Source organism: Pyxicephalus adspersus, chromosome 5, assembly GCF_032062135.1.
Source record: "Pyxicephalus adspersus chromosome 5, UCB_Pads_2.0, whole genome shotgun sequence".
Lineage (NCBI taxonomy): Eukaryota > Metazoa > Chordata > Amphibia > Anura > Pyxicephalidae > Pyxicephalus > Pyxicephalus adspersus.
Window position 1 is genome coordinate 28,406,120 of NC_092862.1, and position 16,383 is coordinate 28,422,502.

Below are 16,383 nucleotides of genomic sequence, written 5' to 3' on the forward strand. Positions count from 1 at the left end.
TAAGTTATATTTAGCCTGCCAAAGCACTGCATACAGTAACTAATTTCCATGAAACAATTCTTTTGCTCCATTATGAAATGTACTTTGTACAATCAGAGCCCAGATTATCATCATGGATAGAATAGAATTTAGACATAACAAATTATAGGATTGGGTGGCTGAGCCTTCTTTGAAAAGGGTTGTAAAGCAAAAACAAAGAAAGAAATGCAAAATGTAAACATTTCTGCAGACTTGCTTTATTTGCACAGACATAACAAAGATGTTTAAAAAGCAAGTATCCTTTATGATGCTGCTCATGGAACGGAGCCTAAACTATACAGCATATTAATGACCATAAAGAATGAAGCTTCATTTTTTTTCATAGACCCGACGGCACTCCACTTTATCAAATACGCAAATCTATAATAAAAAAAAAAAAAAAAAAAAAAAAAAGAGAAAGCAATAAATATTGGCAAGTTAAAGCGCGCCTTTGATTTTCACAAAATATCATACCTATACATAACTAATTATTTTGGTGAAATGCGTGGTGGTTAATTAGAAAGCAAAAATAATATAGTTTGAGTGTTGCTGTATGCTTTGGAAGGTTATTTTATTCAAATGTTTGTCTGATAAGTCAAAACTCTCCCTGTCTGCTTCAGGTCTTTAAAATGTTTTCACTGGTGTTAGACTTAAAGCAGAAATAAACCCACAACTCTCACCTATCCCCATTCCGTCACTGGGCACTGCTATCTTCCTTCCTTTCTGGACACAATCTTTGGCCATTGCTGGGATGACACACAAGGGAAGCCGGGATTCCTAGCTTTGTAATACTTCCCTTATTTCATTACATTGAATAGGGTAGGTCACAAAAATGGAGTGAAAAGTGTTCAGGAGTGCATTGTATCAACACACTGCACCACTTATAGTTAGAACATAAGCCATTGTATTCCATGCAGTAGGGGGATCCAGCAAACCTGGCATTTTTCAGGGTTTATTTTAGCCACATGGCAAAATATTGCTTAATTATTGTGAACATTTCAACACTTGCAAAAATACGTTGAAAACCACTTTAAGCTCTATAATGTGGAGCATGTGATTTTCTTCTCCTACATGACAGAGAGGTTGCTTGCTGACTTGTCACTCAGGAACCCAGGGCTGTACAATGTGGTTGGAAAATTAGACCCTTTGTTTCTTGGCAGCCAAAGATTGGGGAAAAGTGACTTTATTTTGCTACAAACTGGTTTTGTATCCTCATACAATTCTACTGCAAAACACATTTGAAGCAGGCCAACTGCAGGTAAGGAGGTCAAATGAACCTGGTAAATTCTAAACTGACACCAAACTGATCCATCAACACAAACCCAAAGCCAGTCGACACATATCCACCAGACTGTAAGAGTTTCTTGCATACATGGGTAAAGTATACTTAGTGCTGCAGACAGCTTCAGAGAAAAGAATATATTTCATGAACTAGGGCCCAAAGTATTCACAAGGAAAATAATTCTAGGTTAGTAAAAAACCTGGATCTGCACTGGAAATGGCAGAAAAACAGCACTAACATAAGTTAGACAATAAAATATGTTATTTTTTAGGTTATCAATAGCAGCCCACATATATCGGTCACCACAGGTTCTCTTTAAATGCATGGTAAGGAGAAGGATTCCACAATGACTTAGTAAATGGTTGCAGAATTTGCCAACTCCTTGTTGCAATTTTGGCAATTCACACAAAAGTCCAGATTTGTGGGGCCTTTGTGGGACTGTCGATATATTTATTTGTATACTGGACAACAGGGATGGGTCCTAGATACAAAGTATGTTTTCCCTCTACAGGTAGTCCCCGGGTTAAGTACATCCGAAATACGGACGACTCCTAGATATGAACGGGGCTTCCCTGTGTGCAGAATGGAGGCTTGAAGGGGGAAGGGGTGGTGTTCATGACTTGCAGAAGAAATCTTTTCCTAAACACAGCTGAGGTTGTGGGTGATCTTAAGGACTGAGCTCTTACTGCAGCCTCTTGTAACTCTTTAATGACCAAGATAAAACTTGCAGTTGCTTCTTTTTTCATATCAAAGCACAGCTTGCACCAGAAGTTAATGAATGTCTAGGCTCCATAAAGTTTTTTTATGCTTTGTGATTAACTCGCAGTGAGGATTTTATACAGCAACTGACACCATGCTAATAATATAAGGCAAACATCAGTCCTAACTGCATTTAATAAAATATTGTACCTGTTCCGACTTGCATACAACTTCATCGTAAGAACAAACCTGCTGTCCCTATCTCGTATGTAACCCGGGGACTACCTCTATATAAAGCACAGGCTCTTTTAAACTGTGTGTGTACTGGAAAAGCAGACCAGAAATAGTAGGATAAGAAGGAATGTACTTGTGGGTTTTTCCATTCTACTTGGGAACACACCCGGGCTTGCTATAGTTAGACAGGAGGTCTGGGCCATAAATCGTGAAGGCATGCAATTAGAGGGGTCTGTCTCTGATGTGTCATGGCAGCATACATGCTGCAAACAAGTATGAGTTGTAAGCTATGTTCTGGGGATCTGTATTACCTGCAGGCTGCTTTATTATCTTTGGACTATTGAAATATTTGTAATTTGGACAATAGAAGACTCTGAAAACTTTGGATTCTTAGAATTACAAGTTAATGTTGGCCAACTTTAAATTTAATTTTTTCAGAAAAAATTGTTTTGTTTGAAAAATTGTTTGGGACAAAAATAAAGAGTCTATTTTACAAATTATGTTCTGCGTGTTAGGTGTGATTGCCGATTATAACTAATATAACACTTGTTATAACTAAATTATATTTCCTGTATTTGCAGTGCTTTTGGTAAAGCTTTAAATGTTTACTTACCGTTATCATTTTACCATCTTTTACTTCTCGTGTTATTGTGCTTTCCTTTCCGTCCCACTTCTGGTTTTGAATTAATTTCCCATCTTCTAGGGTAATGATAGTCTATAATAGTCAAAAAACATTCAGTATGCAGAATATAAGAGCATCTAATGTAATAAAATCAGATGTTTTTTCAAAGAAAGTCAAGATTGGTTTTAATATACAATAACTGCTTGTGCCAATTATAAAATGAAGATAATCCTAGACACTTAAATTTGAATACACGCTTGCCAACATACTAAATTAGATCCAGTTCCTCCCCTGTGCTACACCAGGCACACCTTGGTTCCTCCCTAGTTTCAGTCACATCCCTTCAGCTGTCTAAACTTAGAGCTGTGCCAGAAATCTAAGCCTGTCAGTAAGTAAGCAGAATTCTGTAGAATACTAGAGGTTTCAGAAATGATAGGTCCTCAATGGAACATAAAGCCCATGCTGCGATTATCTGCCACTTTCTGCACCACAATCCACCCAACTAGTAAAACTACTGAGTGTGTAGAGAATGCATCTGGGCCTAGGTGTTCAATGCATTTAAGGCTACCTCTCTATATCTGTGGTAGAAAGAAGGCTGTGCTTGGTGTGAGGACGCTAATTTTTCGATGTTTGCTGCCATTTTTGTCATCAACAATCTTAAATACACTATTGACAATCTGTTTCTTTTGTTAACAGACTGTTGACCATGTCAAATCCTCTTTTAGCTAAATATGATAGGAATTAAAAAAAAAAAAAAAAAAAAAAAAAAAAACTTCTGTATACCGCAGCCCATAATGCTTGATCTAATATTAGAATTAGGCTTTGAAGCCAAAACTCTTGATATCCATTTTTTTATTTTAACTTTTTGTTGACAATTCTAATAACTCCTCCTGTAGTGATAATTCTATTTTTTGTAGGTTTGAATTTGAGGAAGGTTCTAGAACCCAATCTGCCAAATGATCATGTTAAGCAATTCCTGAAATCTTTTTGTAAAATCTTCTTTAGGTGCTTCCAAATGCTGGCTAGAAACTAGAATGTCATCATCATTTGTTTCCACTGAAGAAAGATTTGGAAACCGATAAATTGTCTTCAACCCAAATTTCATTTGTGCAAGGCAAGTTTTGACACGAACGCAGAAATAGTTGCCTTTGCTTTGATCCAATTCAAATCATCTACTTGCAGCTGTAGATTGGTTTCATTTGTTGTATAAATCTGACAAATAGGCTATATCATTCTTAAATTTCAATAAATTATCTCTTAACGAATCATCTTTGTATTAAAGTTCTTTTTTTTTTTTTTTTTTTTTTTTTTAAAACCATTTTACAAACTTTGAATCACTTAGACAGGTACCCCTAGACAGCCAATTAACTTCTGTGTGTAATGCTAAACGATTGAAGCCTTTGTCGTTTTCATCACAAAGCTTTCCAAATATTCTATCATTGAGAGCATTGCTTCTCATCTTTTTAAATGCTGTAAATACATACTGTAGCAAGCGATGGAGGCAATCACTAGGGTTTTTTGCAAAATTTGGTACCGCCTGTTTCACACATGCAATCAACCCATGGTAGCGTCCAACCATTGCCGGAGCACCACCCGTAGCAACAGACACAATATTATTCAGAGGAATACCTTTTTCTTAAAATAGTGTTCCAATACATTAAATTTAGATTTTCCTTTAGTGTCCGTTTCCAATGTTCTTGACAAATTTTTTCACTTAGCAATCGTACACTAGAAGTAAAGATTCATTGTTTGGTAAAGTAGATTCATCAAGCTGTAAAGATTATCCTCAAAATATCAGGCTCTCCACATCCTTGGACATTTTTTCAATTCGTTGCGGCACTGTATTTTTAATACCAGACGGTGGCCTGTGCAGCACAGTATGCAGAACCTCATTCACAGCTGGCAGTATCAATGTCACACTTACATCTCTATCCTGTGCATGCAGGCAGTTCTGACTCTGGGTGTGACTACGTTCTCAAGATTTTTAGGCTTTGTCCAACCCGCTGGCCATCAGGAAATAGCCTTTTAATCATTTCAGAGCAAGTGACCCATCATAATGAACTCAAAATACTTCAACCCATTAACAAGGGAAGAAAAAGATAAACTCCTCATGCGATTTTATATATGTATTTTCCATTTTAAATAAACATTAAAACAAAAAAAACATACCATGAATGTATTTATTCATGGTAATTCTATTGACTTTTCTATTAATTACTAATTTTATTACAACAGCGACAATTGCAGTTGTTGGCGCTATATAAATCCTGTTTATTATTAATAATAATAATAATAATAATATTATCTGAGAAACCAACTGAATAATCTAAAACTGTTAAGTAAGTCCTTAATACTTCCCCTGGCCAAGCCTCCTTTTCCATAGAAGGTGGGGTTCCCAACCATGCATGAATTCACGCACATTCCGCAAAAGTAAACAAATCTGGGCTGCCGTTTTTTCTTGGAAAAGGGTTCGTCCTTCCCCACACTGAGCAATAGACACAAGATATTTTGCTGTACAGCTCCGGTCTGCTGTATCCCCACTGTGCACTCACATTCTAGTAGGGTTGCTTTTAGTCTAGAATGGCTAGAAAAATGTCATTGATCAAGTCTGTATGTATAGTGATATGTTACTGTATTTACTACAGTGTGTCTTGAATTTAAACGCCACTAGGGTTCTAAACTTAGCAAACTTTCATCTCTTTAAAGAAATGATGGTTAGGGGTGCTGTAGGTTTTTGTGTAATACAGAAAATTAATATGCAACTGTCACCCCTAAATATACATCAATAGAAACTAAAGTGATGTCTGATTAGTTAGACTTATTATGCCATTTAATGAACAGTTAGACTGGTGTTTCTCAATCAGGGTTCCTCCAGAGATTGCTAGGGGTTCATTGAGCCATAAGTAAATTGTGCCTCTCAGGTCAGTTTAACTGACTGAAATAATCTTTTGTGGTTATCTGTAAAGATGACATTCTTTCCAAACTATAGGACCCAACTCTTGTTTGCAAAGACTTCTTTGGTGGTCCATGGCTCTAGACAGCCCCCCCCCCCGGGTCAGAAAAAAGGCCCAGTTGGGGGGGGGGGGCACTGGCCAGAGCCACTGACCAGGTCTCCCGTATGGAATTTGCAGCCTCAGGGTGGTTGGTGGGTTGTCTCTCTGAACACAACCCATCCACTCTCCCATGGGCCAGTGGGCAGATTCTGGTAAAATGACGTCACTCTGGGGGAAGTGTCCTCACTTTTGGGTGACACAGACAGGGGTGTAGTTGGACTTTTTTTTTAACACTACACCCCGGATTATAAGGTAATTTTTCTTACCGATCACTACATGAGTGTACTTTGAGCTGTGGATCAGTTCCTTAAGTGACCTTTTGTTTAAAATATGCAATTTACAAGTCTTTGTGTATGTGCAGCATTAATTAAAGATCAGTGCGGTGTTAAATAATACAAATAAGTAGCACTGCCAGGTTCTCCAACTGTGTGTAAATATAATTAACAGTTTGCAAATTGTGCATTAAAAGGTTCCATCATGTAAGAGACAGCTGGCAGGCACTTTAAAAGGTGTTTTACTATGTTGAATGACTATGCCAATAATTTAGCCACACCACAAATTCACCAAAAAGCATGCTGCCGACACCTCTCCATCTGTGAAAAAAACTGGGTATAAAGAATTTTTTGACCTCTTGTTCATAGCAAAACAGAAATTGGGTTGGCAACCCTGATGGAAGTACATTCCTAAACTTATACATTATCTCATATGTACTTATAATAAAAGGGGAGCTGAGCTTAAAGCGGAATTAAACCCAAACTATACTTACCTGTCCGTTCTGTCGTAGGTACCACCATAATCCTTCTTGCTCTTCATTTCGATCTTTCGCCATCTTGATTGGCTGGTCTGGGATGACATAACTCCCATGCACACACATTGGAGTTCATGTATTGGCATCCACAACAGAAGCCAGGATTCCTAGGTATTCTGTACATGCAAAGCTCAGCCTTGGTTGCCAGATCAGAGAATTTCGACGGCTGGGTGACGATTGGTCGGGTAACATTTCAGAAAGGACATCCCCTGCCCCTTTTGAAATATTGTGCTTCCTGAGGCCAAACTTGTAAAGTGGAATATTAGTTAGTATCAGTATCCAGAAATTATATTTAGGAATATGATATGGAGAGGGTCACATCTGGGTAGGAAAGGGGACCTGGGGGTTGGCAGCTACTCCACTGACAGAGCTGTAAAGTAATCATAATTGCTCACAGATGCCAACTAAAGGTCGTCAGTAAATGATGTCATGCTTCAGAATGTATAAGTTTGCATAGAATTACCATTTTGAATAGTCATTAAAGTTCCCAAACATTCATTACCAAATTTGTCAGATGTACCAACGCTTCATTCGTATACTGCGTTTATAATGTTTTAGTCTTCAATCATGCACTACACTATGTACTCACCTCGCATTCCCGGCCATCTGCTGTGGTTTCTTTAAACAGTTTGTTTAGCTCAAATTTGAGATCTGTATTCTTGAAGGTGCTCTCTGTTTTTATACACCACACATCCCCATCTCTACTGATAGTCACATTAGGTTTCAAAGTAATTGCAGCCTTCCTGGTGATAAGAGATACACCTACAATAAAGTAAAAAAAAAAAAAAAAAAAAGTTAAAGATGAAAGTATTGATGGACCACTAAATTTATAATACCACTATCAAATTATCAGAAAGAATAACTATTATAAAAAACTCATTTATGATTGTACACAAGATGTGTACTCTCAGACTCCAGGTAATAATTTTTCTGCTTTTAGTTTTTCGGAACTTGGCACCCAAGCCACATTCCCTAGGTCTACCTGGATCCACTGCGTCTTCTTAGTAGTAATTGAGGTATTTCCCCTTTGTAAGACATACAACTAAATTATTTCTAAATTTTGTTTACGGTGGACATATTTTCTATTTTCCCTGGAGGACACTTAAGGCAGCGCGGGTTCAAAAAGAACTAGCGTCTGCACATTTTATAGCTGGTGACAATCAGTGGTACTAATACCACTCGCTACAGCCTCATTTATTGCCTGGGGGCATTATTATCATAGGTTTTTAGCTGGACATGTTATTGGTAAAGTCCTGTTTAGACACGAAAAATTTTGCTTGGTATACAACTTTTTGCTAGAACTTGTATGGGTCAAAATGAGTCATAACACAGCACACTACCCTTATTTACCTATCCCACAGACAAAGCCACGACTGCCCACGGGTGTCAGTATGCCAGTTGCTACCATTCAGTGAACAACCCGCGCTATAACTCTCTGTGAATTACATAACATCCTCCCTTCTCAGCACCATCCTAGTAGGCACTCAACTCTTCTCAGCAAGGTAAAATTAAATTCTCACTTGAAATTTCATCTAATTGCTTTTGTACTTTAGTATTAAGCAGTGGTAAATTATTTCATACAGCCCCATCAATGTATAATATGCCAATAACAATAGGATTTTTTTGTCATGGGAACAGATTAATCATCATTTTCCCTTTTATTTCTTATGGAAAATATTTTTTTAGGTATAAGTCCTATTTGGTATAAGTCCAAGAATCTGGAATGGATTAAGGACTTATACCAAGGTACCACTGTATATCGGTTATGGGTGTGCACAAATAAATCCGAGGAAAAAGGTGAAAAATGTCATGTCTATTACAATTCTGATTGATGGTTCATAGTACTGAAACTGGGCTATGGCCACACTGTGCATATTTCTTTTTATAGTAGAAAATTAGGGACAACCTCCCAAACGGAGGAATTCATAGTTTGTGGCGGTGTTTACTATTTTCCATTGATTTTATTTATTTATTTTTTTAAAGTAAGTAGTGAACATTCCACAAACAGATTAGCAGAAAAAAAAAACATAACGAAAAGACAAATAGAACAGCTTTAGCAAACCAAATTTAGGTATGTTTTAGTTCTTTCCATAACGGTTTGTAAAAGGGGAACTAAACAAAATATAAAATAATTACACTTACCCTTAATCCCGCAGGTCCCTTGATGGCGCTAGTCCTTGCCATGATCCGGTCCCACGTCATCCTGGAATTCCTCTGGCGGGCGGAGGAAGTGCCAGGCCCCGCCATATTCCATCTTCTCTTCTCTTAGATCGGGTGATGTAGCCAGGGTGAAGGGAAAGAACAAAAAAAAAAAAAAAAAAGAGACGATCTCACTGCACAGCATCTTTTTCCCATTGGAGAAAATATACTCCTTCTGCACATCCACAAGATCAGGGCATGCGCAGAAGGAGCAGCCAGAGCCCCCCGGGATGCTTGATGTAGGTAGGATGTTGCACCTAAGAAAACAACAACAATGACCTTTCTACTTTACATAGAAGGGTTGTCTACCCTTCTATATACAGTACACCTGGGTGATCTGGAATAGACTTTGGAATGATTTTTAGGAAATCCATTCCAGATTTGCTAGATCACACAGATATATAATAATCTATCTTCTCCAGTCTTAAAGAGCCTTAATAAAATTAGGCCCAGTGTGTTGGGGTGTCCTTAACACATCAGGCTAGCTGCAGTGCCTTGTAGTGCTATTGATTGTTAAGACTTGCTTTGCAGGAGCTTCCAGTAATTCTTCCAGTAAGAATGAATATTGCTGCTCCCTCTGTTTGTATCTGCCTCCCTTTCAGCCATCGTTTAATGAAAGCCACATGGAGTGGGTGACCTTGGTTTCTTCCCACAGCTCTGCTATCTGATCAGGCTTTGTGCACTCCAAAGCAAACCTGGGTTTCAAAATGCATTTTCTGCCCAAAAAGTTGTTTTCAAAGTGCCTAGAATTTTGCTTTAAGTTTAGATGCTGGCAAGTGTTAACTTGATTACTTTGTCCAATAACAGGGAGGTATCTCCTCACCCATCTGTTTGTATATGGTCAACCTGAATGAGATACTTAAAATCTCACAAATTATACACAACGTATAAATTGGTATCCATATTCAATAATGTTTGCTGTGATTGATGGATAAATAAACTAAAGAAGGGTGTACAGACAGGGTTGCTCTATAAATATCAGGAAGGGTGGAGGATGTCATGTTATGTTCACATCATTAGGAAAAACCAGCGGTAATTCCTGCTGGTGATCTAGCAGGACAGATCTCTAAACAATATCAGCAGACAGCTGTCTAGCATCTGTATGTAGTTTATGTCATGTTCAGTTTTTGGCCCGGATAACAATATTCGGCACATGCATGATGTTTGCTTTGTGAAGTGTGTCACCATGTCATGTACCTACAGTAGTAGATTTAGATTTGCTATTTTGTGATTTGGATAATGAATGCTAAATAACTTTGTCAAAGGAGGGCCCCCCCCCGAGGGTTCCTCCCCAGGGTTTCCCCCCCCCTCCCCAATATAAAAATACTGCCAATGGCTATGGTGGCAACAAAAATTGCTGCAAATCCTAAAATGAGACGCTGATCACATGAAACACATGGACTTGGAATATTCCCATGAGGGAATGTCTAATTCAATAGTTTATAAAAGAGCCCCCAGTGTTACAGAGTTCCTCACAAAACTATAAATAACGGTTTTATTTTAAACAGATCTATTCAATTTTACTCATCATACTTTAATTTAATGATGGTCAGTTTACAGTCTCATGGATCAATGAAGCTTACATTGTATTACAAAAACTATGGAATGATAAACATGTTGGTATTGGGTTTCTTTTATTTTTATGGTTAAAACTATAACTGAAATTGCCAAAAACTTTCCCAGGGTGTAGCCAGCACAACAGCTCACTTACCAGGTCCAGGATCCATCCTGCCTTACAAATGGACCATGAAGGAGCATTAGACTGCTGAAAGGTTGTCACTCATATGCATGCATACTGGATTTCCTATTCTGCATGCCTACAAGTGACAATACCATGCAATGCAAATGAGCCCGAGTGATCGAAGTGCTTCCTTTCCCAGTCAGAGTGTTTTTTTTTTTTTACATGAAAAAACAGGAGACTAACATTGAGAAAAATTAAAACATTTTTAGATTTATAGTCTGCCTAAAGTGCATTTGAAGAGTACAATTATGTCAGTAATTACTGAATTGCTTAACGATATATAAAAGCAGCAAGATATACTTAAACCCCAAACGTCCCTATTTCTAATAGGGCTGCAAACATTAGATCCCATTTTTTTCTATATTGCAACACTGTGTTAACAGTGAAAATGAAAACCTGAGTTTAGTGTGACACTAAGACTGCATACACACAGGAAATTAAATTTGTTTTATCTGTCACTGGAAACGATCATGAAAAATTGTTTCCAGTGACAATTTTCCTACATGTGTACCAGGGGGTGTTGGTACATGGTATTTGTTTAGGAGCCTGATACAACTTATGTAGCGCTACATTTTTTGATGCTCCTTGAGGTCTTCATACATTCCCTAGAATTTAGCGATGGCCTTCAGCACTATACCCAGGAACGACGTTCCAATGTTTTTAATATATCTAGCCGATACTGTGTATCTGATTAGGAGTATGTGTCAGATATTTTAATATTTTCTTTGGCCCCTAGACCCCAGCAATGGTTTTTGACATATTTCACTAAAATAATGCCACTGATTCTAGCAAGTCTAATGTTTTTTAAAGTACCTCACTGGCATTTGCACTTGGTCCAGATCTCTGTTGAATATTTATTGGTGCACTTCACCTTACCTAATGTTTTTTACACCATTAGGACACATTGAATAAACCCATACCAATGCACACACTCGGGAGTGTCTGGCTCCCCCTTCTGTCGGTTTTGTTAATGTAGAAGACCATATTTTGCAAACGCAGATTTATGTTCACCTATGTGTGACACTAGTTATGGTAGTATTCCCCTGGTTTTACACCCTTTCTTTATCCCGGTTGATACTTGAGAGTACGATTGATGAAACAGTGGCAAATATTTAGGGATGATAATGAAATACAGCATACAACATGTCAAGTATGACCTGCAGTAAATTTACAGTTTTGTCACAGAATGTACAGGGTTTCAGCTACCAAAAAAAGGAAAGCCTTTAACCATTACTCTGCTCTCCTTGCACATATTTTGGGCCTACAGGAGACGAGATTTAAACAAAAGGATACAGACAAATATTTCCGCAAAGCTTAATCGGATTTTTCAAGCGCATTTTTCTGAAAAAAAAAAAAAAAAAAAGGGAGGAGGGGTTCTGATTGCATTTAATAGATTGATCTCTTTTAGCTGCAAATGGAAACTGCGTACCCTATAGGCTGTTATTTGATTCGTTATGGTTAGATTTTTGATGTAGAAGTTACTTTAGTGAAATATTATGCGCCTAACTCGCAATTACTTTTTACTCCAAAGGACTCTAGTACAACCACTTTAAATTTTTCTCAATCTTCAGCCTTCTCGGAGCAGTTGTCACGCTACCAACTGTTTGATGTGCGGAGATGAATGAAGGACCTAGGATTCATTCATTTATATTAATGATTAACCTTTCCTATGGGAACTGGAACTTTAATAGAAAACACTAGATTCAAATCTACCCAAACTTTGTTCATTACCCTTGTCAATTTTATATACTACATTTCTGTTAATACCACTTGGACTGTTACAGCACCTTAATATGCTCCTATCCATGAGATTGGATTGGATGTTTGGAGATTGACTCCTCTTAATACTTATCTTTTGTTTGACTATTTGAACAAGAAACAATTACCCAATAAGGATACTAGGGATGAGCGAGAATGCCTTAGACATTCTCGCAAAAAAATTCCTCGAACTTGCGATGGTTCCCCGAAATTTCGGCAAAGCGATTTCACAAAACCATTGGAAGATTGAGGAAAATATACCAGGAGGATTCACAGGATTCCCTGGGAATCCTCTTATTTGCGATCCTCGGGGCACTAGAGGTCAATTAACCTCTAGTGCCTCAGGGATCTCACACTCTTCCTAATGAAATGCGGCCACAGCTGCAATCTTTGAGAAGATGCCCGGCAAAGGAGAACCTCCCGACATTGTAATATAAGTATTTCTTACAAATGATACATTTATTACAGATACAAATGAATCATTTGTAAGAGATATTTTTATTACAATGTCAGGAGGTTTTCCTGTGCTGGGCATCTTCTCAATGATTGTAGCTGTGGCTTAATTAACCTCTAGTGCCCGGGGATCACAGAGGATTTCCAGGGCTGCATGATGCAGCCCTGAAAATCCTCCTGTTTGGCGAGCACTCTACCTCTCTGCGAATCAGAAGGCTGTTCTCGCTTCAATTTTCAGTAAGCGAGAAAGGCCTGATTTGTCGCGAGATCGAACTGAATATTCTTGCTCATCCCTAAAGGATACCATTAATTATTGTTTTACCTATATCTCTGACCACTTTGAACATTGTTAATCAATATTTTAGTTATGGATTTTTTTTAACCCTAATTGAGTAGTATATATTGGATGCGTTTGGGGATACTGATATAATCATTCCTTGGAATACTTACCCTTTTGTTCGAATATTCCTACAGAAAAACATTACCCAACATACTTGTACCTGAAACATTGTAGATCTCTTATAGAAGTCATTTGGAGTACCTCCAATCTTCAAAGAGCACTCCTTTCCCAGACAAACCAACACGGCGATCCAGTAAGTTTCTTTCTAAGTGTGTATACTTATATCAATAAACCTACAAATACATCAACATTACAATATACTATTCTATGTAAGACACTATGTCCCCTATGTATCATAATTGTGATATATTTCATATCAGCATATCCCAGGACATAACATATGTACACACCAAATAACACCCAAGTTCTACACTTCCTCACACACCATTCAATTTCTTTTGAATATAACCTTAATGAATTCTCCATGAAACCGCCTTTATGTTATGAAATCTTTATACATTCTGATTATACTTGTATATATTTTTCCTCTTTTTTGGAATGTACTCTGAAATATGTTATTATGTCTTACTATACAGCCGTTTAAACAGCCTTCACGCATCCGCTGAAAAAGCCTATCAGCGAAACACATCGGGAGAACAGACATTGTCTCGTTATCACTTAGGGGTCTTTACCGTCTAGCTATCTGGTCCTATATCCCATGATACTAACGGGAAAGACCAAAACAATTTATTGTATAATGTCTTTAAATGAAAGTTATGCCATCATCTAATTTTTTATGCACAATTTAATTTTGATTTCACTGCACAAAACCCCAGCTTTCCTTTTATTTTCTTCTTATATATTTTGTTCCAAGGGGGACGGCTCCATCTATGATCTATGTGATGTGGGGTTAGAATTACTCTCTGGCCATATATGAGAGAACACCCTATGTCGTCACTTCTGACCCACATCGTGATGATCCTAAAGCCAAGCAAGGATTTGTTAAACCTGCGGAATTATAGGCGGATATCATTACTAAATATTGATATAAAAGTACGGACCTAAACTCTAGCCAACAGACTTAAATTCCTAGGTAACCGAATACATAAAGACCAGGTCAGGTTTGTCACAGTTAAGCCCCAGATAGTACCAGGAAAAGAATTATCTTAATCTACCTAATGCAACAGAAATAAATCCCTAATATGCTATTGGCTCAAAACATACAAAAGCTTTTGACTATTTCATGGGACCAACTATTTTATATCCTTCCAAAATTAGGTTTTCAATCATATTTTCTAGCATGGATGAAGGCACTTTATTCAAGGTCTTCAGTGAGAGCAGGATGTTCTTCATACTATTCTACTCCATTCCCCATTCTTAGAGGCACGAGGCAGGGGTGTCCCTTGTCGCCTCCACTATTCATTCTGGCACACTTACTCAGGGAGAATCCCAATGGACAGGGTATAGCAATCGCTCATAATAAATAGAAAACAAATGTATTCATGGATGACATGTTCTTATCTATTTCTCAAACAAGAATCTCTATCCTGAATCTATTCATGGTACTGAAGGAGTATGCTCAAATTTCCAGACTAATAGTTATTGAATGGAAATCAGTAGCTTTGAACCTAAATCTACCTGAATAGTTGTGCGTAACACTTCAATTTTTTTTGAGCACCGTTCTATTTAGAATACCTGGGTATTAAACTCACCTGAATCTCTGATACTCTTCTGTCCACCAATTATCCCCCTTTATTCACACATCTAAAACAATTGCTGACTAAAATTCTCATTCCATCTCCTGGCTGGGCAGGATAAACATGGTTAAAATGACAGTACTTTCAAAACTGTTGTTCTATTTTAGGAAGCTTCCATATGATGTCCCAACACATATGACATGACCATTTCAAAAAGCTGTGTTCTCTTATCTGGAATAACAAAAAATCCGGAGTAGCACGGGAACCCATGAAGCCAGGGAGGGCTAGGTATACCAAACATTTTAAAATATAATATCAGGCAGCTCAAATAGCCACTTTAACCTTCCTTTTGCTTAGTCCATGCCACCTCCACGTGGGTTCAGTTGGAGAGGGATTTGATTTCTTCAGTGGATATCAGCTCACTCTCTTGGGCCCCCATAAATTACGCCCTAACGGCATTAGTGTTCACCTAAGACAAATACGCAAGTGTGGGATGAGATAAGGTATTCCCCATAAGGCAGTCTTATGTCCCCGCACCTCCCTCTACTTGCTATGCAACATAACCCATTATTCCTGCCGGGACTAGAGTCACCAGAAGCCTTCAATTGGTGGGCAGCACTTATTTATAGGACAGTGTACTCCCTACTAGATAGGCAGAGCATTATCAGCTGGGAGGAGATATGCGCAACACACCAAGCACAGAGTAAGGAGTTCTTTTGATATTTACAATTAAGATAATGGAACAACTCCCTGACTCATGGGTTGGACCCCATAGTCAAGCTAACAGTGTTTGAACACATGCGTTTTAGAATTTCCCTATGCCCAAAACAAATTTCATTGCTGTACTCCAAGTTGATTAAAGTATCTAGGGCATCATTACACTCCTACAAATCCCAATGGGAAAGAGATATACGAAGCACGAGATCTGATGAGGAGTGGTTCAGCAATTGGACCAAGATGTCCAAGTGTTCAACCAACATCATTACTATGGAATCTGCCTTCAAGGTAATGAAGTGGTATATGGTGTCAGCAAGACTGAGATATGTGACCCCAACGGTGTCTGGTTTATGTTTTTAGGATGTCGGGAGATAGGTAGAGAAATGCATATTTCGTGGACTTGTCCTCGCATATAAGATTCTAGGGCAGGTTGTTTACACTGTTGAGCACCTTATTTCCCCATATATGGGTAGCCCCATTACAATTTAAGCCTTCTAACCCCACTAATGTCCAATTTCAGCTATGTAAACCAAGTAAACAATTGAGCCAGGTCCTCCCATATTATGAATTCTTAAAACGTATAGATAATATGTTCACCAATGAAAAGCTGTCCAGTGTTTTGAATGACAGGCAAGAAAAAATGTCTAACATATGAGAACCCTGAGGAGTATATTCTTTGTCCAATTTGCCCTCAGTGTAATTACAAACAGGAAATGTGTTCATCTTGTTTAATTAGTTAGAGATCAATCTAGGAATACCCTT

The 16,383-nt window shown here is 38.0% G+C and overlaps 1 protein-coding gene across 1 annotated transcript in view; it reads right to left on the reverse strand.

Moving 5' to 3' along the window:
* Nucleotides 1-216: 216 nt before the first annotated feature.
* Nucleotides 217-16,383, reverse strand: part of LOC140331963 (myelin P2 protein-like) — a 22,824-nt gene continuing 6,657 nt past the window's right edge. The window contains exons 2-4 of the mRNA XM_072413289.1: nucleotides 7,306-7,478; nucleotides 2,847-2,948; nucleotides 217-399 (exon numbers count right to left, since the gene is read on the reverse strand). Coding sequence (XP_072269390.1) covers nucleotides 349-399; nucleotides 2,847-2,948; nucleotides 7,306-7,478 — 326 coding nt within the window. The 3' untranslated portion in view covers nucleotides 217-348. The remainder of the gene's footprint in view (nucleotides 400-2,846; nucleotides 2,949-7,305; nucleotides 7,479-16,383) is intronic.